Genomic DNA, 23,462 nt, shown 5'->3' with positions numbered 1-23,462 from the left:
CAAACTTGAACGTCTGTCTGCGACGGTAGCATGCTGGCGCTTAGCCAGTTTCCCGAGTGGTCCTCGCCACTCCCTTTGTCCTCGGAAGGCGGGCAGGGTCAACCCCGCCCGCGCCCAACTGCTTTGCAGACATCAAGAACTGATGCCCACGTGCAACCCGATCTGACCTGCTGAAAGCAAGGGTATCACTACCCTTCAGGCCCTATCAGCTGCACCAGAAGATTACTGACAACAGGGTCTCCACCTGCCCCGACCCTTGCAGGGGACCCCTTTCCAACCGCGGGCTCGGATCCAACCCAGTAGACCGACGCCACGACAGCACCGCTACCGGGACTTCCTCTCCGCGGCCACTTAATCGCTGTAAGGGTCGATCTCGACCGCAGGGCACCGGTATGACCTACGAAGCCGACTCCCAACCCCTGGACCACTGCATCTGGACAAGCCATTCTCCGAGTCCACGCGCCACCTCCTCTGAAGCTCCCAGACGATATGGGTGATAGCCGTTGAAACGGCGTTCCAGCAAACTCATCCCTACACATCCTCTGGACCAAGTTGCCCGGGTTTGTGTCCTCCCCGCATGTGGCAAGCATGCGGTCACGCATTGTGCGAAAACGCGGGCACACGAACAAAACGTATTCCGCCGTTTCCTCTAAACCATTGCACTCTGGGCATTCGGGAGAATCCGCATGCCCGAAACGGTGTAGATACTGTCGGAAGCAACCATGACCTGTAAGGACTGTGTCAGGTGGAATGTAACTTCCCCATGGCGCCTATTAATCCAACTATCTACCCTCGGTATCAACCTATGGGTCCACCTTCCTTTGGTGGAACTGTCCCACGCGCGCTGCCATTTGACCATAGAGGCCATCCTGGCAGTCCTGCGTATGCCTCTTGTGTCGCGCATTTCGAAGCACTCCATGTCCCACGCTATGTCCAAAGGGAAGTATTATGAAAAGTGAATGTACCTCAATTTTTTTTCGCTTGAACCGCATTTTTGGACCTCTAGTTTCAGAATATGTGCAATTTAAAATCATCCATCTTCCCATACATTTTTATATGGGTTGAAATTCACCTTAAATTGACTTTTTTCGACATTTGTATGGGAAAATACGAAAAAAATCAAAAATATCAAAAAGCCCAAGATGAAATATTTTAAGCCACACAGATTCTGAAACTAGAGGTCCAAACCTATGATCCTAGACAATAACATTTGGGGTACATTCATTTTTCATAATACTTCCCTTTGGACATAGCGTGTGTCCTCACTGATAAGAATGCTGATAGGCACCATACCAGTAATGATGCAGAGAGCGTCGTACGTGTGACAGGGTACGGTACGCGCTCGCAACCCTCAGGCACATAAGCCTGTAAGTACTTTCCAGCTTCCGTCGGTAACATTTAGTACTTAGCGCGGTGCCCCACGCCGGGCCGCCATTCCTAAGTATGAACGTAGCAACACTAGCCAGATGATTGCGCTTACTCCCGTACACCGCAGAGCTATTGGACACCATCCGGGACAGTGCCGCAATAGCTGTGGAGGCTCTTTTACAGGCATACGACGGCTACCGAAGGTAAGCTTATCGTCGATCATCACGCCCAAGTGTTTGACGGAGCGCTTTGACAGGATAATGCACTCTCCTACACTGATCTCCGTCTGCTGCTCCGACTTCAGGTTGTTAACAACCGTCACCTCTGTCTTGTGGTGAGCCAGCTCCAGTTTCCTGGACCGCATCCACGCCTCCACAACCTTGATCGAGTGGTTGGTAGTCAACTTTACCTCCTCGATCGTTTCACCGTAGACTTCGAGCGTAATGTCGTCGGCAAATCCGACAATCACCACTCCCACTGGGTACTCTAACCTCAACACCTCGTCGCGTCGTACATGACATTCCATAACACCGGACCCAGGATGGAACCTTGCGGGACTCCTGAGGTTATGTGACAGCACTTCCGACCCACCTCCTTGTCGTAGACTAGTACACGATTCTGAAAGTAACTTCCGAGAATCTTGTACAGGTACTCCGGTATCCCCAGACGCAAGAGCGCATCGGCAATAGCAGACCAGCTGGCGCTATTAAACGCATTCCTTGGTTACTCGAAAGACCATTTTCGCCCTCGGTGAACCGCAACATTCTATTGAGGATGATCTTTTCGAGCACCTTCCCCGCCGTGTCAATCAAGCATATTGGTCTATATGCCGACGGGTCTCCGGGTGGTTTCCCCGCCTTTGGCAATAGTACCAGGATCTGCCTCTACCAAGCTTCTGGGAAAACTCCCTCGCATAGCAGACCTGAACATCTCACAAGTCCTTTGGTTGCATCATTTGAAGGCATGTATACGCTGTACTGTGGAAGTTGGAAGGAAGGGAAACGATTTTTTCAATTCATTTCTAGTTCTAGCGATGGCTATGAACATATGAATGAGTTGTACATATATGTAGAGAAGCGAGAGAGAGAGAGAGAAAGTAGATAGAAAGATACAAAATAGGAGGAAAGGGACGGGCCAGGGATTGAAACCATGACCTTCTGCATACGAATCAGAAGCGGTAGCCAGTAGACTACCAAGCCCGTCAATTAGGAGTTTGACCGATAGGTGGCGCTAGTGATGCAAAAGTACAAACGCATATATGTCTATCTCAATGATGTGAGAGTTTAAGTTTGTGGTATTTTCGACAAAGTTGTTGTCTGGGTCACTAGCGCCTCCTATCGGTTGAATTCCTACTCCCCTTCGGGTTTGTGTAAATATTCGAAATTTTGCAAAAATCGACACGGCCTAGTGTAGGTACCATGGGCATGGTGCAGTTTTTTATGCCTAACTCATCAATCACTTTAATCCACGACTCATAGATTATCTATGCTGATAATCAAACGCGTACACAACACGTGATTGGCACTCTCCTAACTCTGTGAAAATTTTCGCCTCTCAATAAAATATTCAAACATTAAAAATATGTATGCAGTGCCACTACAGAGAGTAAACATGCTTAGAACTAATGTGGAATGCCAGAGAGCAGCCGAAGAGAGACTAGATCAGGGATTGGCGGCATGCACCGTGCGGTGCGATAAAAGGGTGTGCTTCACACAATCGCAAGTGCTCGTCTCCCGTTTTGCCGAGAGACAAGAGACGTATGAGTGAGAGCTTTCGTAATTGTGCGAGAGACAATCGCAGCACTAGCTCTACGGCGCAGGGAGTAATGCACGGTGCTTGGGACTGCGCTTGTCTCCAAACAGAAAAAATCAATTAATAAATTAATTGAAGAGTTTGTGTTTTCGGCAAAGTTGTTAAGCTTGTCAAGGGTTGACAAGTGATGGGTCGTTTGATTCGAAATTTTTACAATCATGCGTAGTATCAAGCCAAGTGCAAAGTACGGAGACAAGCACCGAGAGAGTGCAGCATGAGAGACAGGAGAGCTCCAGCGCGCGGCAAAGCTAGCGAGCAACACACAACCGATTGCGCGTACTCGTCTCCTTCTAGTTTGCTGTGCTGTCTCGTAGCAGAGTGTGCAGCACGCAAAGAGTTTTGAGTCGCACCCTATCCCTGGACTAGATACATACAATGTCCACAAACCACACGACTAAAGATCATTAGAATGACGCTTTTGAAAAATGTTGTCTCCCCATACAACGCACCCCGCCAGCCAGTGGCCCATTAGCGACATCATAGTGAGCCGCGGAGTGATCACGGCGATCGCGACTCTCGCGCAGCGGGTTATTTTTATTCCGAGTGTTGCTCGATCGCGGAGCAAATCGCGGTTTTCTTTTCGAGCCGAATATTTTTTTCGGAAAAAGTTTTATCAAGTTTTAATACAACTTCCGGTGGTTTTGTTTAAACTTTTCCAAAATGGCCATCGAGCAGCTTGGCTATAGTGTGTTCTTCATCGTTTTGACCAGCGCGATCGCGGCAATTGCTCGACGAGTGAATGATAAATTGTCCAAAGAAGGCCTAGTGAAGGAGCTCATTTATGAGGCCATCGCCGCCGCGGAACTATGTGGTTGCTGCTTCGAGCTGATTATCGGTAGGCTAGTGCTGTGAATTTGATCGAAGGGTGCATTTCATGGTGTTGATGCACACTAAATTCTTTCCAGTGGCCGATAACTTTGGGGTGGCGACCTATGCGGTGTTCCTGTTCACGCTGACCATCTGGTGGGGTCTCCAATGGGGCAACGCCACCGCTTGCCCGTACACGTATATGGAACAGATCGTGCAAGGTTTGTTATAGTTCCCACATAGTTAGTTGCATAATGAATAGATCTACATAGTGACACAATTTAGTTCAAGGAAGAACTTGGATGTTGATCTTAGGATAAATTTGAATGTGGTTCTAATTTGAGAACGATGTTTCGAAACAAACATCTATGACCGTGGATACCGGGAAGGAGAGCGAATGGTTGTATTGAGAGCAAGGGAATGTATGTATAGAACCGAAAGATTCGACGCGCAGCCATGGTAATTAATCAAGTTTTTGCAAGTTGTTCGTAAAAACAGCAGAAGAGTTGACGCATTTAAATGTTTCTGCTTGACCTACGCTTTCGTTTTACTTGTTGTATTCAGTGTTCAGTGCTATATTAGACTCATTGTATACAGATATACGATTCTAATTTATCGACGAAATGGGATTTTTGAGGTGTACGCACGTGATCGTTTGGTGACCGATCAATGAAAGGATATGTAGGTTGAGCATTAAGATCTGCTACGAGTACTGCCCAAGCATGCGTACGGCCGTGAATAGAAAACCTGTACGCAGGGAACATATACACTAAAACCTCTTTTTATTCAAGTTTTTTCATGCACTTTTAATTTATTCACCTTTTTTAAGCCCTTCATAAAAAGATAAAGAGCTATACAGATCCAATATTTTGCAAAAGAGAATGTAATAATGATAACAATATATGGCAATGGCGGCCAAGGGAGATTGTAAGGATGTTTCAAGAGGGCCAAAGGGGTTTCAGGGAGGTACTAAAAGCTCTCATGGGCGCTTCAAGGAGGTCTTATAGGTGGTTTCAATGGCTCTCAGAAGCGTTTGAGTAGGTCTTAGGGGTGTCTTAGGGGGTCCCATGATGTTGCATGGGATCTCAGGGGCGTTTCAGGGGATCTCAGGGAGGTTTCAAGGGATCTCAGAGGTGCTTCAAGAGGTCATTGGGGCGTTTCAGAGGCGTTTTAGCGGGCGTCTGAGAGGCGTTTTGGTGGGTTCCTAGGTGCTAAGGGATTCCTAGGTTCTTAAGGATCTTGGTACTAGGGTCCTTCAAGGGGGTCCCAGTGTGTTTCAGGGGTTTCAGTAGGTCCCAGGGGCTCTCAGGGGCGCTTAAAAGAGTCTCAGGGGCGTTTCAGGGGGCCTTTTGGAGGTTTTAGAGAGGCCCGGGGCCGTTTAGGGGGTCCAGGGAGTTTTGGAGGCGCTTTAGCTATCCTATCCGAGTAAAGATTAATAACAAAATGATAACATGTTCTGTTACACTCGATAATTAAATTTGTTATCATTTAGGTTGAATTGAGCCAGAATAATAAAAATGACATTTCTCGAATACCAAAATGATAGGTTATGTTATCATTGAGTTCAATATTATACACTAAAACCTCCCCCCTCCATTTACGCACTTATTTTTAAATAACACTCTCCCATTTACGCACTTATGTATTCCCTATTAGCACTCCCCCGATTTCCGCTCCTTGGGCTCATATTGGAGTTCTAGGCATTCGGGAACAACTGAAAATTTGAAATTGTTTCTTAAATTGTTCGTCTCAGGAGTACTACCAGCAGTAGTGTTGCAAAATTTAGTGGTTCCCAATCTTGGGTGACGTTTGAGACGCAAAATTCTCAAAATCCGGAAGTTCTAGGAAAGGGTGTTATTTTTTTCAGGTTCTACGTCTTAAGGAGCAAGTACATTACACGTATTACAATAAAGTGGTGTTGCACAGTTTAGTGGTTCCCAAGCAAAGGTCACAGGCCATGCTAATTACTCAAGAATCGAAATCGCTGAAGAAAGTGAAAAAAGTTTTCAGATTCTGTGTGTCAATAAGCGTTTATTACAATATAGTGGCGCTGCTAAACTCAGTGGATCTCAAACTGGGGTCACGGGCCATGCTGATTTTGCAGGAATCGATCGTTCAAGGAGAAGGTTGGGCCTGTCCATAAACTATGTAGACTCTTAGGGGAGACGGGGTGTGGGCCTGGTCAAAGTCTACGCTCCATACAAATTTTGAAACTTTTGTATGGACAAAAGTCAAATAGGGGGGAGCTCCCTCCCCCTATCTGAGATGGCCAAAAATGAGTCTACGTAGTTTATGGACAGCGCCTGTGAATGTTTTTTTTTTTGGATTATGCGTCTCAAGGAGCACTTATAACAATATAGTGGTGACGGGCCCATTTATTACAATATAGTGGCGTTGAGCTCAGTTACTCCCAAGCTGAAGTGTCGGTTCATGTTAATTTCGCAAGAACCGAAAGCTCCAGGATGTTTTAGGGTTTCTGCATCTCAAACTACAATATAGTGGTGTTGTAAACCTCAGGGGTTTCCATACTAGATTTAAATTTCTCAAGAATCTAAAGTGCGATTAGAAACGACGGGCTTCGTAGTCTAGTGGCTACCGCTTCTGATTCATATGCAGGAGGTCCTGGGTTCAATCCCTGGCCCGTTTATTTCCTCCTACTTTATATATTTCTATCTACTCTCTTACTCTTACTCTACATATACATTTCATACACATTCACTTGTTCATAGCCATCGCTAGAACAGAAATGAGTTGAAAAAGCCGTTTCCCTTCCTTCCAACTTTCACAGCACAGTGTCAATCTGTCTTATAACGCCTATAAGTTATGCAATCAAGCGAACCTTACCGCATTCTCTTTAGAGTAATAAACACACTACTTTTTCATCTTACACCTAGCATCCACGCACCAATGTTTGAGCCCTTTGCAAACCATATCTCACTCACACTCCGACAACCGCATAAATTAGTGTAGATGCAGAGGTATTTTCGGTTTGCTGTGGTTACAAACAGAGTTGCACTCTGTCACTGTCAATGCTAAGCAAATCGCTTAATTTGATAGACCTACTACGATCCAAGTCAGCGTGCGCTCTATTGAGTCACCGTCACTTTCCTTGTTCCATCAGAACTGGACTGACTGTGATGGTGTTTGGATATCACTGATAGGGCATCTTTAAAATTAGTTTAAAAATCCAATTGAAGATTTACCAAGATGGTATTTCAATATGTGTTACAAAATAACAAGTTTTGCGTGTTGGTCACAAAAAAGTTTTAGTTTTGGCAAAAAACACAAAAATATCACATCAGTTGCAATGATTGTGATCTAGAGTGCGTGTCAATATCAGCTCGTTGCCTATCATTGTCGTTTTGATATTGAACAGCCTGGAGTGATAGTGACGATGATGGTGCAATATCAGTAATCACCTGACAAGACTGATATTGCGCAACTCTGGTTACAAACGATTGTAATCATCACTTCCTTCCCCTTTCCTACATTGACATGCAACCTGTGTGTGTTCTGCCTCTCAAGAAGCATTTATGGAATAAATGGTAGGGGATTCTGGGGTAATACGCACCACTTAACACTCCCACTGCCATGCCTCCCAAACAGTGGGAACGGTAATTTCAACTTGATATAACTCAGCCGTTTTTCATCCGATTTACAAAATTTTTGAAGTTATGAATTTTCCCAGCTTTCTAGATGAGTATAAAATTTTCAAATTATGGATTTGACCAAAGTTCTATTTTTGAGTACTCAAAAACTCGGAGCAAGTACCTTAAAAATGCTGTTTTTCTGGAGCCATTCCGAATGTAAATAAGTTTCCACGCATATTTTAATGTTGAATTGCCCATATTAATAAAGCAAAATTATTGCAAAGAAATATATGGAGATACTCATTATTTAAGACTATAAAATCTTCACAAAATTACGTATAATACAGAAAATTTGTATATTCGATTTGAACTTTGTATTCATCGCGACAACCCCTGTGTTTTATTGCTTGAAACCAATCACGTGCACATGAGAAATCTTTTTCCAAACGATTGTGAAAAGTGTGAATCTTAGAAACTACAAAATTTTCATAAAATCACGTATAATACAGGAAATTCGTATTTTCAGTTTGAACTTTACGTTCATCGCGACAATCCCCATGTTATATTGCTTGAAAACAATCACGTGTACATAAGAATACATTTACAGATCAATGGGGACAAGTGTGAATCGTAAAAACTACCAAATCTTCACAAAATTACGTACAATACAGAAAATTTGTATATTCGGTTTGAACTTTGTATTCACCGCGACAACCCCTGCGTTTTATTGCTTGAAACCAATCACGTGTACACGAGAAATCTTTTTCCAAATGATTGTGAAAAGTGTAAATCTTAGAAGCTACAAAATTTTCATAAAATCACGTATAATACAGGAAATTCGTGTTTTCAGTTTGAATTTTACGTCCATCGCGACAATCCGCATGTTATATTGCTTGAAAACAATCACGTGTACATAAGAATACATTTACAGATAAATGGGGACAAGTGTGAATCATAAAAACTACAAAATCTTCACAAAACTACGTACAATACAGAAAATTTGTATATTCGGTTTGAACTTTATATTCATCGCGACAACCCCTGTGTTTTATTGCTTGAAAACAATCACGTGTTCATGAGAAAACTTTTTCCGAACGATTGTGAATAGTGTGTTTCTTAGGAACTGCAACATTTTCACAAAATCACGTATAATACAGGAAATTTGTATATTCGATTTGAACTTTGTGTTCATCGCGACAACCCTTGTGTTTTATTGCTTGAAAACAATCACGTGTACATAGGAATACTTTTCAACGCGAAAGTGAGAAGTGTGAATCGTAAAAAATACAAAATCTTCACAAAATTACGTATAATACAGAAAATAAGTATATTCGGTTCGAACTTCACATTTGCCGTAACAACCCCTGTGTTTTATTGCTTTAGAACAATCGCATGTGCATAAGAATACTTTTTCAAAACGAATGTGAAATGTGTAAATCTTAGGAACTAAAAAAAACCACAAAATTACGTAAAATACTAGTAATTTGTATTTTCAGTTTTACACTTCACGTCCGTCGCAACAATCCATGTCTCTCATTGCTTCAAAACAATCACATACATACATAAGAATACATTTCCACAGCGATAGGGAGAAGTATGAATCATAAAAACTGCTCAGTTTTCACAATTTTACGTATAATACAGGAAGTTTGTATTTGTGGTTGGAACTCAACATGCGCATGATAAGTATGATTCTTGAAAACTACAAAATCTTCAAAAAATTACGTGAAATACAGGGTTCTACTTACACATGTTTTATCTCTCGCTTTAGCTCTAGCGATTGCTAGCTCGATTTTATTTGTGATAGAAGACGTAAATTAGTGTCAAACGGGCCGCTCCTTTTATGTGCATTCAAGTGAACTTAAATTTACATGATTTTTTCTGAGAGTGTACACTTACATTTTAACGACGATGATTCACGATACACTGAAAATTTTCAATGTTGAAAATTGTTTCTTCGTTCTTTAGATAAAATCATAAGATAATATTCTTGAATTGGCAATTCCCCGCATGAAAGAACGAAATTCCCCCCTATGGGGGAATTCCCCCTGGTTGAAAACCACTGGTATAATGCAAGATAAATGTATTTTAAGTACGAGCTCAGCATTGATCGTGACAACCTTATTGCTTTTTTGCATGAAAATAATCAAGTACATAAGAATACATTCTCAGAATGATTGTGAGAATGAGGAACTATTAGAACTACAATATCTTCACAAAATTACGTAAAATACAGAATTTGTTTTATTTTTGGTGAAAACACAACGTTCGTAGCGGCATCCTCTTTGTATAATTATTTTGAAATAACCTTCAGTTGAATTGTTCCGAGTACATCCTTGCTGGAATCTCTGTAAAGGTGGTATTATATACCCATATACTGCATGCACTAGAGCATAATCCTACAGAAATGTCAATGAACGTATTTCCAGAAGGATCCTTAGAAGAATTTAAAAAAATCCTAGAGTTTATTCAAAGAAAAATGTTTGGAAGAATTTGAGAAGAATTTCCTGGAGGAATTCCTGCTGCATTTTTGAGAGAAATTTCGGGATGAATTCATGGGAGAATTCCGAAAGAGTCTTTCCTGGGTGAATCCCTGAAGGATTCCCTGGAGAAATGTATGAAAGCACTTTTAGCATGTAAGTATCTAGATGTTTATAGTAAGTCACTGTGACTTCTGCATAATCTAAAACCTGCCCTGCCGTGACTTTTTTGTGGCATGTGTGTTGCTTGGAAGATTCCCTGGAGGACTAATAGTCTCGCTTATTGAAAGAATTACTAATGGAATCGCTGAGTAAACTTCTGAAGAAACTGCTGGAGGGGTTACTGAAAGAATCCTTGGATAATTTCCTGGTTCTTGTATGCATCTTTATTAAATTATCTTCCAATACTATTCGCTGCTTAAATTCCTCCAGAAATTGTTGAAATAATAAAAAGAATATCAAATAATCCTGGAGAAATTCGTGGGTACATCCCTGCAAAAGATGACTGAAGAATTTCTGAAATTTCTGAAGGAACTTCTAACTACATTTTAGAAAAGAACCTGAGAGGAATTTCTGAAGATATCACTTGTAGAATTCCACGAGCAATCCCTGGAAGACTTCCAGGAAAAATGCCGTAAGAATTTCCGAAAGAATCCCTGGAGTATTATCTAAAACTATATCAAGAGGAATTATTGGATAAACTCTGGGAGGAGTCCTTCGAGAAATTTGTGAAGAAATCTCTTGATGAATTCCTAGAAGAAATCCTATATAAATTTCATGAGGGTTCCTTGGAGTAATTTCTTAAAAAAAATCCTGAAGGAATTATGGGAGGGATCCCTAGAAAAGTTTTTGAAGAAATCTCTTAAGGAATTCCTAGAGAAAGTCTTGGAGGAATTACTGAAGGAACCTCTGAAGAAATTCTTGGAGTAATCCGTGAAGGAATGCCTGGAGGAATGTCTGAAGCATTTCCTGAAAAAATCTCTAGAGAGAATCCTGAAGGAATGCATGGAGCAACTTTTAAATGAATTCCTGGCGTAACCCCCTGAGGAATTCTTGGATGAGACCCAGTAGCAATTCCTGGATATATACCTGATGGAGCTCTTGGAGCAACTCCTGGTGAAATATCCAGAGGAATTTTGGAAGGAACTTCCAGAGGAGTTCCTGGAGAAATTCCTTGATAAAATCCTGAGGAATGCCTGGAGGAATTCCTAGAAGTATTCCTGTGAGAAGTGTTGGAGGAATCCTTGAAGGAATTCCTGGATGAATCACTAGAGAAATTCTTGAAAGAATTACTGGATGAATTTTTGGAGATATCTCTAAAGGAAATCTGGAAAATTTATTTTTCTGGAAAAATCCCTTGAGAAATTCCTGAAGGATTTTCTAGAGGAATTTCTGAAGGGATTCCTGGAGAAATTTACGAAGGAATTACTGAACTAATGCCTAGTGGAATCCTTAGAGAAATTTGTGAGAAATCCCAGGAGGAATTCCTGAAGCAACTTCTAGAGGAATTTCTAGAGGGATTCCTGAAAGTATCCCTGGAAAAAATCCTGGAAAGATTTCTGAAGACATCCCTAGAAGATTCTTAGAGGAATTTCTGAACGATTTCCTGGATGAATCTTTGAAGTATTTCTTGGAGGAATCTTCGAATGATTTCCTGGAGGAATTCTTGAGAAACGCTCTGGAGAAATTCATGGAGAAATCGCAGGAGGAATCATTGAAACAATTCTTGAAACAATATTTGGAGTAATTCCTGGAGAAATGCCTGAAGGAATTCCTAAAAAAATCCTTAAGGTATTCCTGGAGAATTTCCTGCAAGAATTTTTGAAGAAATTCCTAAAGAATTTTCTGGAGAAATTCCAGGAGAAATTGCTGACATAATTTCTGAAGAATGTCCAGGAGCAATTTTTGTATCAACTCCTGAAGATATTCCTGGGGCATTTCCTGGAGATTTTCCTGCAGGAGTTCCTGGAGCAATTCCTAGACTAAATCCTAGAGGAATTCCTGGAGATATTTCTGTGAGAATTTCTGGAGGAATATCTGGAAGATTACCTGGAGGAATCCCCTAGAGGAATCATTGAAATAGTTATTGGATGAATTTTTGGAGGAATCGCTAAAGGAACTCTGGGAGATTTTTTTGTAAAAATTTGTAAAAATCTTGAAAAGTTCCTGTAGGAATTTCTAGAGGAATTTCTGGAGGAATTCATGAAGAAATCCTCAAGGGAATTTTTGAAAAATCCCTGGAGAAATCCTTAGAGAAATTCGTGCAGAAATCCCCGAAGAAGTTTCTGGAATAATTCTCTTTGCAGAATTCCTGAAGGAATCGCTGCAGCAATTACTGGAGGAAAATCTGAAAGAATTCCTGAAAGAATCCCTGGAAAAATTTCAAAGGGTCTTCCTAGAGATAATCCTTGAAGAATTTTTGAAGGGATCCCTGAAGAATTTCATAGAGAAATTCTTGGATGAATTTATGACAGAATTTATGGAGGAATTTCTAGACCAATTCCTGGTGAATTTTCTGGAGAATTTTCCTATATTTGAGGAATGCCTGCATGAATTCCTGAAGGAATATCAAGAGGGATCCCTGAAGGAATCGCTGAAAAGCACCCTGGAAAATTTTCTTCATGAATCCAAGTTGGAATCCCTGGAAAATCCCTGAATAAATTCCTGGAAGAATGCCGAGGAGAATTCGTAGTGGAATTCTTGGAGGAACCCTTGAATAAATTCCTGGAGAAATCTTTGGAGGAATTCCTGTAGAAGTATCTGGAAAAACTCTTGGAGGAACCCCCTGAATAATTACTGAAAAAAATCCTGTAGGAATTCCTAGGGAAAATCCTGATGGAATTCTTGGAGGAATCCCTATAGCAGTTCCTGAAGAAAACTGTAGAGGAATTCCTGACGAATCCCAAGGAATTCCCAAGAGAATCCCTAAACAGTTCCTGATGGAAGTACTGAATTTATACCTGGAGGAGTTCCTTAAAGAATTCAAGGAGAAATTCCTGAAGGAATCCTAAGAAAAGTTACTGGGGGAATTTTTAAAATAAGTTGTTCCAGAAAGAATCACAGAAGGAATTTCCGAGTGAAGCCTTGGAGAAATTCCTGAAGGAGTTTCTGGAAGATACCCTGGACGAAAGCGTGTAGGGATTTCCTGAGGAATCTCTGGAGAAACTCCTGGAGGAATCTATACAAGAATTCCTGGAAGCATTTCTGAAGGAATTCCTACAGGAATATGATAAAAATTAGAGGCATTTCAGTAGGATTCCTTGGAGGAGTTTTTAGAGGAATGCCTGAAACAATCCCCAGAGAAATCACTGGAAGAATTCTTAGAGGGTTTCCTGAACAAATTCGTTGAGAAATCCCATGATAAGTTCCTGAATAAATCACAGATGGAATTCTTGGAGGAATCCTGAAGTAATTCTAGAAAGAAGGGATGAACTTTTGGATGAATCCCTGTAGCAGTTCCTGAAGGAATCCCTGCAGGCGTTCCTGTAGAAACCCCAGGATGAATCCTGGAAGCAATTCCAAGAGGCATTCCTAAGGGAATCCATAAAAAGTTCCTGGAGAAAGTACTGGATTATTTCCTGGAAGAATTCCTGAAAGAATTCCAAGAGGAAGTCCTAAAGAAATTCTTAAAAGAGTTCCTGGGGAATTCTTGGAGGAATTTTTAAAATTATTCCTGCAGTTGTTCCTGAAATAAACACAGAAGAAATAATCTCGGGATGAATTCCTGAAGAAATTCAATGAGGAATCTCATAAGCAATCGCATGAGGAATTATTTTTTTTATCTGTATTAACGAGATTTTTAGCCCTTGGCTAGTTCATCTCGGGACCCACGCTTTACTTCTCTTCCGAAGGAAGAACTCACACTTTGTGTGTTTTTTCGGGAGTGGGATTTGATGCCAGGTCCTCGGGGTGAAATGCCTGTGCTTTAACTAACCATCACACCAGGTCCGAGGAATTACTTAGGAAATCCCAGGAAAGTTTTCTCAACAATTCTTGAAACAATTTCTGTAGGAATGCCTAGAAGAAAAAAATGTAGGAATCCATGTTTCCAGTGATATGTAAATTTATTCTTATATACACGTGATTGCTTTGAAACAATATAACACAAGGATTGACACGAAGAGTGTAAAGTTCGAACCGAATATACAACATTTCTGTATTGTACGTAATTTTGTGAAGATTTTGTAGTTTTGATGATTCACACTTCTCACAAATGCTTTGAAAAAGTTTTCCTATGTGCACGTGATTGTTTTCAAGCAATAAAACACAAGGATTGTCGCGATGAACGTAAAGTTCGAACTGAAAATACGAATTCCCTGTATTATACGTGATTTTGTGAAAATTTTGTAGTTACTAAAACACACACTTTTCACAATCGATTGGAAGAAGTTTCTAATGTACACGTGATTGTTTTCAATCAATAAACACAAGGGTTGTCGAGATGGATGTGAAGTTCAAACTGAAAATACAAATTTCCTGTGATATACGTGATTTTGTGAAAATTTTTTAGTTCCTTAAACACACACTTTTCACAATCGATTGGAAGAAGTTTTCTAATGTACACGTGATTGTTTTCAAGCAATAAAACACAGGGGTTGTCGCGATGAATGTTAAGTTCAAACCGAATATACAAATTTTTTGTATTACACGTAATTTTGTGAAGATTTTGTAGTTTTTATGAATCACACTTGTCCTCATTTATCTGTAGATGTATTCTTATGTACACGCGATTATTTTCAAGCAATATAACATGGGGATTGTCGCGATGAACGTAAAGTTCAAACTGAAAATAAAAATTTTCTGTATTATATGTGATTTTATTAAACTTTTGTAGTTTCAAAAATACACACTTTTCACAATCGTTCTGAAAAAGTTTTCTCATGTACACGTGATTGTTTTCAAGCAATAAAACACAGGGGTTGTCGCGATGAATGTAAAGTTCAAACCGAATATACAAATTTTCTGTATTACACGTAATTTTGTGAAGATTTTGTAGTTTTTATGAATCACACTTATCCCCATTTATCTGTAAATGTATTCTTATGTACACGTGATTGTTTTCAAGCAATATAACATGGAGATTGTCGCGATGAACGTGAAGTTCAAACTGAAAATACTAATTTCCTGTATTATACGTAATTTTATGAAAATTTTGTAGTTTCTGAGATTCACACTTTTCACAATCATTTGGAAAAAGATTTCTCATGTGCACGTGATTGGTTTCAAGCAATAAAACACAGGGGTTGTCGCGATGAATGTAAAGTTCAAACCGAATATACAAATTTTCTGTATTACACGTAATTTTGTGAAGATTTTATAGTCTTAAATAATGAGTATCTCCATATATTTCTTTGCAATAATTTTGCTTTATTAATATGGGCAATTCAACATTAAAATAAGCGTGGAAACTTATTTACATTCGGAATGGCTCCAGAAAAACAGTATTTTTTAAGGTACTTGCTCCGAGTTTTTGAGTACTCAAAAATAGAACTTTGGTCAAATCCATAGTTTGAAAATTTTATATTCATCTAGAAGGCTGGGAAAATTCATAGCTTCAAAAATTTTGCAAATCGGATGAAAAACGGCTGAGATATTAGCAGTTGAAAAATACCGTTCCCACTGTTTTGAGGCATGGCAGTTGGTGTAAGTGATTTATAGCATGGCAGTGGGAGTGTTAAGGAAGATGCGTAAAAATGCATATAAAAAGGCAATAATTTATTGGTTTAATGCATGCATTCATTGCATATACTTTCATTCTAAGAGAAAACAAACAAAATTTCAGCCTTAATACAGTTCAGCTCTTGAAAATAACGTTTTTTGTAAAGACTAACATTACGGCTTCGTATGTTTATGCGGGGCAGTATGCACCCTTGCTCGGGGTAAAATGCACTACAACAATGGGGCAGGATGCACTCAAACAAAGGGGTAAGACGCACCACAACATTGAGGCAAGATGCACCGTCGAGTTTAGAAATCTTTTTACTTCTTACACGCTCAGAAAACCGTTCTGATAAACGTGAACAAACAAAAGCCAATATGAGAACAGGCAAATATACACCGTGAACTGGAACTAGTACCAGCTGTCAATAAGGGCGTTCTAGAAAACGTGAAATCTAGTTCACGGTGTACATTTCTCATTGTTGTTATCGTTGCTATGCATAGTTCCCGTTTGTTCCCGTTACCGTGATTGGGAGTGCACGTATATCGGAACGGATTTTTTTGCGTGTAGACAAAATGCTTGTTTTATAAGGTTTTAAGACAAATAATAGCTCAATTTTGTTTGCGATTACTTACAGAGCACTTATAGATATTATTACAGCTTGTTTTCTATAGGTGCGTTTTGCCCCAACCAATGGAGTGCATATTGCCCCAATCAATAGCAAAAAATAAAATAGCTTAAAACATATAATTTACGTGGATTACTGTTTAAGTTATTTTTCCTATGCTTAGCATTGCCCTCAATGAACTGAATAAACACAACAGCATTAGATGTTTGGTCGGTTTTCACCATCAAATCATTCGACAAATGATCGGGAAAATTACATCAGAATCGTGCTTTTCAATTTTATTCATTTTTCTCACTAATTACGTAACGCAGATATGTAAAATTTTCCAGATGCTCATTCATTAAGACGTTCTATTAGACTGATAAGGTTTCAAAGCTCGAAAACCGATAATCCCTGAAAAACAAAGGGGGTGCGTTTTGCCTCGACAGTGCGTATTACCCCAGATGCCCCTATTGAAAAGCTCAGCGGCTTCCGGGCTGAGGTCACGGGCCATGATAACTTCTCAAGAATCTAAATCCAAGGAAAAAATGAAATTTTCTCATTTCCTTGCCATGCACTATTTTCAGATTGAGCATCTTAACTTACTTACTTTCAGTCCTGAACACCATGGTGGTGCAGATGACTGAAGGCATCTTAAAGGCAAGTGGTTTTTACTTAAATGTGAGGAATTTTTCTTATTAGTATTACTTGTGACCAAAAATCTAGTAAACATTTGCACTTCTTTATAGCACTCTTGTTTTTTTTTCAGAAATTCACGTAGCCCGTGACTCCATATTGAGAACCACTGAGCTTTGATACACTGCTATATAGGTGCTCTCTGACGCTATAAATCCGAAAGACAATTTCATTTAGTTCCCCAGTATTTGCGAAATACTTTTCCTCAAGATAAGCAATCTGAAGAGCATGTGCATTTTTTCCTAGCACTTCCGGCTTTTGAAAAATGCTTTTGGTCCGTGACCTCATACCACCAGGGACCAGGGTACCATACCAGGGCACCAGGGACGTTTTAGAAGGTCTAAGGAGCTTTTCATTTGGTCTCAGGAGTTTTCGGGGGGCTTCCAGAGGCGTTTCAGGGAGGTACCTAGAGGTCTAAGGAATGCATTAGGGGGCCTCAGAGCGTTCCTGTAGGTCACGGGGACGTTTCTAGGGATTTCAGGGGCGTTTCAGGGAGTCTCAGTGGCATGTGTCCCTGAGGTTTCTTGAGGGTACCTGGAGCTCTCTCTCTCTCTCTCTCTCTCTCTCTCTCTCTCTCTTCTTGGCGTAACGTCCTCATTGGGACAAAGCCTGCTTCTCAGCTTAGTGTTCTATGAGCACTTCCACAGTTATTAACTGAGAGCTTCCTCTGCCAATGACCATTTTGCATGTGTATATCGTGTGGCAGGCACGAAGATACTCTATGCCCAAGGAAGTCAAGGAAATTTCCTTTACGAAAAGATCCTGGACCGACCGGGAATCGAACCCGTCACCCTCAGCATGGTCATGCTGCATACCCGTGCGTTTACCGCCTCGGCTATATGGGCCCTGGAGCTCTAGAGAGCGTTTTAGGGGGTATCAGGGAGTGCCCCGAGGTCTCAAGGGCGTTTCAGGGATCTGAATCGCTCTTTAAAACTCTTGAAACTGCCCTGAAGTCCACGTATTTAAAAAAACCCTTGTAACACCCATCAAAGGCTCCTTAGACCACTCTGAATCACCCTTAAATACTCTTGGAACCGTTCATCGTTTTTCAACTTTTTTTTTTAACAATAATGGCTTTGAGTTCTAACTACTGAAGCAAATTAAAACAGTTTTTATCATTCATTTCAGGCGAAGTAAACTTCAAAGAAGCTGCCTTGAAGATTTGGGCCCAGCTCATGGGAGGATGCTGTGTGTATCGCTACGTACAGCTGTACTGGTGGTTCGAGCTGGCTGAGACCCACGAGGGTAGGGCATTTGAAGAATGTGCTGCCGATTTGAAGGTATTTCAACTGAAGTTGTTCATAGAATTCAAATTGAGAATATTAATATTTTAGGTCAACCTGTACTTGGGAGCATTCATCGAGGGATTCGCCACGCTATGCTGCCGCCTGGCATCCAAGGTTATCTCAGAAAAGGACGCCAAATTTGGGGCGTTCATCGATTCCTTCATCGGAACCAGCTTGGTCGTGGCCGCCTTCAACTACTCCGGTGGCTACTTTAATCCGGTTTTGGCCACCGCACTGAAATGGGGCTGCGCTGGAAACTCTGCTCTGGAGCACATCATTGTATACTGGATTGGATCGTGTGCTGGAGCGGTACTGTCAGTGCCCCTGTTCAAAACCGCCACTTTCCGTAACATGTTCCTGGCCGATAAGGCGAAAACCGAATAGAAAGCTTCGTAGTGCTTGGAAAGTGCTGCTAGGAAGGCAGCACTCTAATATCCGACTCAAAATTATTCTAGTCAGAGTATGTCGAACTATGTGGATGATCCATATTTATTTATTGTCGACTTAGTTTTTATGTACTACTGCATCCATGGTAATCATCCTTATTAGCGATCATTTTTAATTCTGCGACGCGGCATGATGAGATGGATTATTGTAAAGCATGGCGATGCCTACATACGAATCTTTTGAAAAGCCCAATTTACATCATGACAACATCATGCAACCAAAATAATCATTACTGCATGACCTATTGTCAGATGTTACTGATTTACGAATTTCGAATAAACAGAAACAATGTTAAACTTTGGTATTTTTGACTGTTTCATATCCGAAACTTACTTCAAAATTTTTAATGGTACGGTAATAGAACCGTTTGGTCACCAACTTTCTGGGCAGCCCTGCCCATCGTTGACGGACGATATGCCACATAAGCAGGAAACAATGTGTTCTAATATCCAACGCTTGTCAGCCGAAGCGGAGCACAACAACCACAACACAACACCACCATCAGAAGCTAGACGAGTGGATAGAAGAAACCAACAAATCTGACGATGTCTACAGTTAAAGGGAGTTTATCCATGAAAAAATGGTCATGAAACAGATGAAGCCATTACAGAAGAAACAGCAGCATTTAGAAAGTGTGATTACTACAGCGCAGGAAAGTATGGAAACGAACGATATGCGGAGGCTTTATGAAACTATCTGTGGCGTGCGGTGCAAGATTGCGCCAGTGACTACTATGTGGAGCTAGGCGGAGTTCTTCAAAGATTTGATGTATGGTAACAATGAACCCAGACAACCAGTAAATCGTATTAGATGTTGCATAAGATGCAAGATAAGATGATGAAGTGGAGGCTTTACGTGTGCATGCCTTCATTTAGGCGCATGTAAAATGAACGCGTATCACCTCCATCATATTCAACATCTTATACAATCATTGGTTGACTGTGTAACCGGTTGGTTCCAATCTTTAGATTTTTGTTGTGTATGAGTGTTTGTCTTTGAGAAAATTCACGTTTTTAAGTAATAAATAAACCAGAAGGCACACCCTAGCGAGTAACCGTACCGCTGTTGATAATAAAACGTTACATAGGGAGATTGAGAGCTCGTACAAGAAGGGTGCTAAGATGGCAGCCGCTAAGAGGGAAAGGCAAATAGATGAGAACCGATGGGCGCTGCCATCTTCAATTTTGGAAGATTGGGTCAGAAATTATAAAGGCGTCCGTGTGGTTAGACCAAGTTTTCAGTGCAGTGTAGTTCCGTAGAATTTGTGATACCCCCCCCCCTTTAAGGGCAGGGCTTGGGGCTATATATCCGGACTACCTCCGTTCAGGTAAATAGGTCTGGGATTCGCCTGAGGACCACCCTGACGGAAACCTCTAATTCCTTTATTTAGGACCTCATATCCGTTTATATAAAACGGTCACACACGGCGGCTCGGAAGTCAAGTTGGCTTCCGAGCCTAACAGCAAAGGAACCGCCATCGTCCCCTTCAGGACGATTCCCTCAGGCCGTTGGCCTTAATCGCAAAGGAGGGACCCTTCTCGGCACGGTCGTTCCGGTATCGTCCTGGGCCGTGCCGATTACGCCAAAGAAGGATGACGCCTGATCGCCCAACACCATCCAGCAACGCCCGCTGGTTCCCGTCGGCCAAGCATCGGCCCGACAAACCCGCTATTCACCGATTCCAAGCTGCCCCGGCGGCGTATTCCGGCCACACGGTAGTGCAGGAGCAGCCGTGTGGGCCAAAGCGATTCGGGAAGCTGCAGCAGTGAGTAAATAGGCCTTAACACAATTTCGCTTACACTCCACAAGAAATGTTCACCCACACCCACACGCCACACTAGAAACCTTAATAAATTGTTTAAAAAAGTGAATATTCTTAGTTGTTCATACGTTGTCGCGAAGCCCCTCCGATTACCGAGTAGCATGCCGGCCCTGAGACCCAGCTCGAGGGGTCTCATGCTACTGAGCTTGTCCCGGTTGTAATTGGGAGCCACTGTGGCTGCGGAGCAGCCCCGTAAGTCTCCGTAGTTACAATTGGCGCCCCCAACGTAAATTTCGTGAAAGGTAATCGGAGGATCGGTTAGTATGAAAATCTAAGGATTTTCCAACGGGAGGTGGCAGGGATCCGTGCTTAGCACGAATGCCTAAAACCACATACTAGAAGCGAACCCGATTTTAATTTGTGGAAGTACGAATGGTTTCCATCCAAAAAAATAGAGGTCCTGAACGAGAGGACTATTTACCGAAATCTTCTCGGTTCAATTTTAATTTGTCGTGATCGTCCAAAATTTGACAATTTTTAAAATCATAATTCCACTATACGTACTATACTTACCTGTGATTATACTTACCAAAAAACCATACTTACCTGTGATATTTTACTATTAAAATCAATGCAGCACACTTATACTTACCTGTCACTAATTGACAGAGACAGAGTGGATAAATTCTTTCAAAATTCTATTGCACGATTTTGCCCAGACCAGAAGGGTCGTGAGGCACGTAAGAACTGAATGGTGCTTTATTTAACCCTAAACAGCATTTCAATAATCGTTTCTTAAACCAATAGGTAGTGATGAAGCAGGAAAACGGGAGCGGAACGCAGGGGTTTGTGAGGAGTCATCTCGTCATGTCCTCAGAACGTCGCTGCACAGTTTCCACCCACATTCCACCGCTTAGTCATCGCCGATGAATTGGAGAACGGTTAGCGAAGTTAGCCTGCAAGGGAATTAAAAAGCATCATTAGTTTTAGAAAAGGTGTCGTATAAAATTTTCGTGGAAAATTTGTAATGACGACAACTTTCCACTTGATTTGATTGTGGATCAATTGATCACAATCAATAGTTCCCATTGCAGGAACTGGGGTGTTAAACCAGCACTCATCACGGTAAGACTGGTAAATCAAACCCCCATTAAGTCAACCAATGTTGACCCTTGAGTCAGTTTTGCGATCACTGGTTGTGATCGATTACGTTTGAGTGGATTATTTATGTGCACTTTAATCAGATTTATTACTCACCTGCAGTGCATCTTGCATCATGCAAGATGGCTCGCACGGATTTCCCGGGATTTACAGGGTTTACTGCAGGCAAATCTTCGCCATGAAGATTTTGCTCTGGCAGCAAAACACCCAACCCTCTTTGGGATGTTAGTTCACCGCCGACACCAACACACCTAAAAGAGATACATAATCGAATTAGATTCGTTATGTTTTATTTCATTGATTACTTACCCTATTTTTTCATTGAGAATTTGGCCTATTTTCCATGAAAATCGACCTACAATCGTTCAACATATCGCCATGATCACTGTAAACAAAAACATTGATCATGCCGATATGTTTGACGTCTGATCGTTTCCCGAAGAGTGACGTTTCGCGATCTGTCACCGATGATCGATCGTCGATCGATTCATCGATCAAAGTGACATTTTGCCCGCCGGTGAATCCCGCCTTCGCAAGGGGTACACTGAAGCGAAAGATCGAATACGATCTAAATGTATATATTGTAAATAGGGTTGTAAAATTGTTTTGCTGCGAGTTTTGTAAAAATGTAAAAATGTTTGTTTGCCCATGATTCGGGATTATTTTTGTTATTTATTATTGATTGAATGTTTTGGTAGTGCACGTTTTAATTTGTTATTTTATTCTTTTATTATTTATTATTTTAATTTGTATGTATTGTAGTGTATAGTATTATTATGATTTCGCGCGATTAGTGTAAATATTTATTTTGTTTGTTTTTATTGTTGGTATTGTTTGTTACACTTCCACAATACCGTTTGAGTCGAGGGTGATTTGGTAAACAAAAAAAAATGCAAATCACTTCGTGCTTTTACATTTTTTCATCGGGGTAGTGGATAGTGTAACCGGTTGGTTCCAATCTTTAGATTTTTGTTGTGTATGAGTGTTTGTCTTTGAGAAAATTCACGTTTTTAAGTAATAAATAAACCAGAAGGCACACCCTAGCGAGTAACCGTACCGCTGTTGATAATAAAACGTTACATAGGGAGATTGAGAGCTCGTACAAGAAGGGTGCTAAGATGGCAGCCGCTAAGAGGGAAAGGCAAATAGATGAGAACCGATGGGCGCTGCCATCTTCAATTTTGGAAGATTGGGTCAGAAATTATAAAGGCGTCCGTGTGGTTAGACCAAGTTTTCAGTGCAGTGTAGTTCCGTAGAATTTGTGATACCCCCCCCCCCCCCTTTAAGGGCAGGGCTTGGGGCTATATATCCGGACTACCTCCGTTCAGGTAAATAGGTCTGGGATTCGCCTGAGGACCACCCTGACGGAAACCTCTAATTCCTTTATTTAGGACCTCATATCCGTTTATATAAAACGGTCACACACGGCGGCTCGGAAGTCAAGTTGGCTTCCGAGCCTAACAGCAAAGGAACCGCCATCGTCCCCTTCAGGACGATTCCCTCAGGCCGTTGGCCTTAATCGCAAAGGAGGGACCCTTCTCGGCACGGTCGTTCCGGTATCGTCCTGGGCCGTGCCGATTACGCCAAAGAAGGATGACGCCTGATCGCCCAACACCATCCAGCAACGCCCGCTGGTTCCCGTCGGCCAAGCATCGGCCCGACAAACCCGCTATTCACCGATTCCAAGCTGCCCCGGCGGCGTATTCCGGCCACACGGTAGTGCAGGAGCAGCCGTGTGGGCCAAAGCGATTCGGGAAGCTGCAGCAGTGAGTAAATAGGCCTTAACA

General features: G+C 41.4%; 1 protein-coding gene across 1 annotated transcript; it reads left to right on the top strand.

Annotated features, from left to right (window-relative positions):
* The first annotated feature begins 3,620 nt into the window (after positions 1-3,620).
* Positions 3,621-19,038, top strand: LOC109401196 (aquaporin-11). Its single transcript, XM_019673671.3, has 4 exons — positions 3,621-4,015; positions 4,086-4,208; positions 18,148-18,299; positions 18,354-19,038. The coding sequence occupies exons 1-4, from the start codon at positions 3,841-3,843 to the stop codon at positions 18,687-18,689; spliced, it is 786 nt and encodes a 261-aa protein (XP_019529216.3). The 5' UTR covers positions 3,621-3,840; the 3' UTR covers positions 18,690-19,038.
* The last annotated feature ends 4,424 nt before the right edge of the window (positions 19,039-23,462 follow it).

Source organism: Aedes albopictus, chromosome 3 (assembly GCF_035046485.1).
Source record: "Aedes albopictus strain Foshan chromosome 3, AalbF5, whole genome shotgun sequence".
NCBI lineage: Eukaryota > Metazoa > Arthropoda > Insecta > Diptera > Culicidae > Aedes > Aedes albopictus.
Note: the sequence above shows the minus strand (reverse complement) of the source record. Positions and strands in the feature narration are given on the sequence as shown.